This window comes from Lampris incognitus, chromosome 9, assembly GCF_029633865.1.
Source record: "Lampris incognitus isolate fLamInc1 chromosome 9, fLamInc1.hap2, whole genome shotgun sequence".
Classification (NCBI taxonomy): Eukaryota; Metazoa; Chordata; class Actinopteri; order Lampriformes; family Lampridae; genus Lampris; species Lampris incognitus.
In genome coordinates this window covers 1,901,961-1,904,460 of record NC_079219.1, presented here as the reverse complement: position 1 = coordinate 1,904,460, position 2,500 = coordinate 1,901,961, and the positions used below count along the sequence as shown (strand labels likewise).

The 2,500-nt window shown below is 37.9% G+C and overlaps 1 protein-coding gene across 1 annotated transcript in view; it reads right to left on the bottom strand.

Annotated features, from left to right (window-relative positions):
- si:dkey-24p1.1 (uncharacterized protein LOC556718 homolog) overlaps nucleotides 1–2,500 on the bottom strand; it is a 32,693-nt gene that overhangs the window by 25,512 nt on the left and 4,681 nt on the right. Inside the window, exon 4 of the mRNA XM_056286057.1 lies at nucleotides 719–898. Coding sequence (XP_056142032.1) covers nucleotides 719–898 — 180 coding nt within the window. The remainder of the gene's footprint in view (nucleotides 1–718; nucleotides 899–2,500) is intronic.

Below are 2,500 nucleotides of genomic sequence, written 5' to 3'. Positions count from 1 at the left end.
TTTTAATTGCATGCTTATATAGTTTTAATTTCATGCTTATATAGTTTTAATTGCATGCTTATATAGTTTTAATTTCATGCTTATATAGTTTTAATTGCATGCTTATATAGTTTTAATTGCATGCTTATATAGTTTTAATTGCATGCTTATATAGTTTTAATTGCATGCTTATATAGTTTTAATTGCATGCTTATATAGTTTTAATTTCATGCTTATATAGTTTTAATTGCATCCCAAGTACCTTACTGCAACGTGAGTCAGTACATTTTCATGAAAGGATGAGCCCAAACTTGTCTTTGTTAAGCAGAATCAGGAGTGACCTTAAGCATTGTCAGTGACATGCAACTGCCCACATACCAGTAATCCCATGTGGGATGCAATCAATAAATCAATTAATCAATCAACCTTAATTCATATAGCACATCTCCTACATGGAAATGCGGTGCTGTGACTTTACATGAAGTGAAAGGGCTCAGATAAAAAGCTAATGATAAAGGAAGAAAAAAGTGAAGAAGATATAAAAATAGTAAAACTGTTCTCCTGCTTCTGAGGGAAAATATTTGGTGCAATGTAAGATACTGACCTTTTTTTACACCAATAACAAGTGAGAGGTTCTGGGCTGATTACAGTTATTATTTTCATGTTATCTATTTCCTTAACAAGCTGGGACGGTGGGCTGACACCTCATTAAAGAAACAACCTGCAGCTGGGAACTTACATTGTACAGTTAAGGTAATGTTGTGGTCCAGACACGGCTCCGTGTTACCCCGAGCACGGCAGGAAAACACCATGTGGTTGTTCTGCCAGTCCACGACGAAGCTGGCTGTGATGTTTATGGGGTTGTTGTCCTCTAATTGTAGACTGCTGAGTGACAGTTTGAGCCATGTGATTTCTAGGCCTGAGGTACAGGAGTGGGATGTGAAACAGCGAAGCGTCACATTGTCTCCCTCTTTCATGACAGGTGGGCTCTCAAAAGTAATTTTGCATTTATTTTCTGCAGACAGAGGTTGACATGAGAACATAAGAAGATGGTAACACACACTGGCAGGGTTAGAGAGGGTTGATATACTATGATCACAATAAATAAATATATATATATATAACTTTGTTAAAAGAAACAATCGACAGTAGTGCCCAACAAATAAGGAGCAAAATGATGGACAGCTGGTGATGCTCATGGCATGAAACAGGCTTGTACTGTCTCATAGAGAATCGACTTGCCTCACTGGATTATTTTGCTCCTTATTTGTTGAGTGCTTTCCCTACCATTGAGTGTTTCTTTTAACAAAGTTAGATATATATTCATATTCATACATACACTACCGTTCAAAAGTTTGGGATCACCCAAACAATTTCGTGTTTTCCATGAAAAGTCACACTTATTCACCACCATATGTTGTGAAATGAATAGAAAATAGAGTCAAGACATTGACAAGGTTAGAAATAATGATTTTTATTTGAAATAAGATTTTTTTACATCAAACTTTGCTTTCGTTAAAGAATCCTCCATTTGCAGCAATTACAGCATTGCAGACCTTTGGCATTCTAGCTGTTAATTTGTTGAGGTAATCTGGAGAAATTGCACCCCACGCTTCCAGAAGCAGCTCCCACAAGTTGGATTGGTTGGATGGGCACTTCTTTGAGCAGATTGAGTTTCTGGAGCATCACATTTGTGGGGTCAATTAAACGCTCAAAATGGCCAGAAAAAGAGAACTTTCATCTGAAACTCGACAGTCTATTCTTGTTCTTAGAAATGAAGGCTATTCCATGCGAGAAATTGCTAAGAAATTGAAGATTTCCTACACCGGTGTGTACTACTCCCTTCAGAGGACAGCACAAACAGGCTCTAACAGGTACTATTTAATGAAGATGCCAGTTGGGGACCTGTGAGGCGTCTGTTTCTCAAACTAGAGACTCTAATGTACTTATCTTCTTGCTCAGTTGTGCAACGTGGCCTCCCACTTCTTTTTCTACTCTGGTTAGAGCCTGTTTGTGCTGTCCTCTGAAGGGAGTAGTACACACCGGTGTAGGAAATCTTCAATTTCTTAGCAATTTCTCGCATGGAATAGCCTTCATTTCTAAGAACAAGAATAGACTGTCGAGTTTCAGATGAAAGTTCTCTTTTTCTGGCCATTTTGAGCGTTTAATTGACCCCACAAATGTGATGCTCCAGAAACTCAATCTGCTCAAAGAAGTGCCCATCCAACCAATCCAACTTGTGGGAGCTGCTTCTGGAAGCGTGGGGTGCAATTTCTCCAGATTACCTCAACAAATTAACAGCTAGAATGCCAAAGGTCTGCAATGCTGTAATTGCTGCAAATGGAGGATTCTTTGACGAAAGCAAAGTTTGATGTAAAAAAAATCTTATTTCAAATACAAATCATTATTTCTAACCTTGTCAATGTCTTGACTCTATTTTCTATTCATTTCACAACATATGGTGGTGAATAAGTGTGACTTTTCATGGAAAACACAAAATTGTTTGGGTGATCCCAAACTT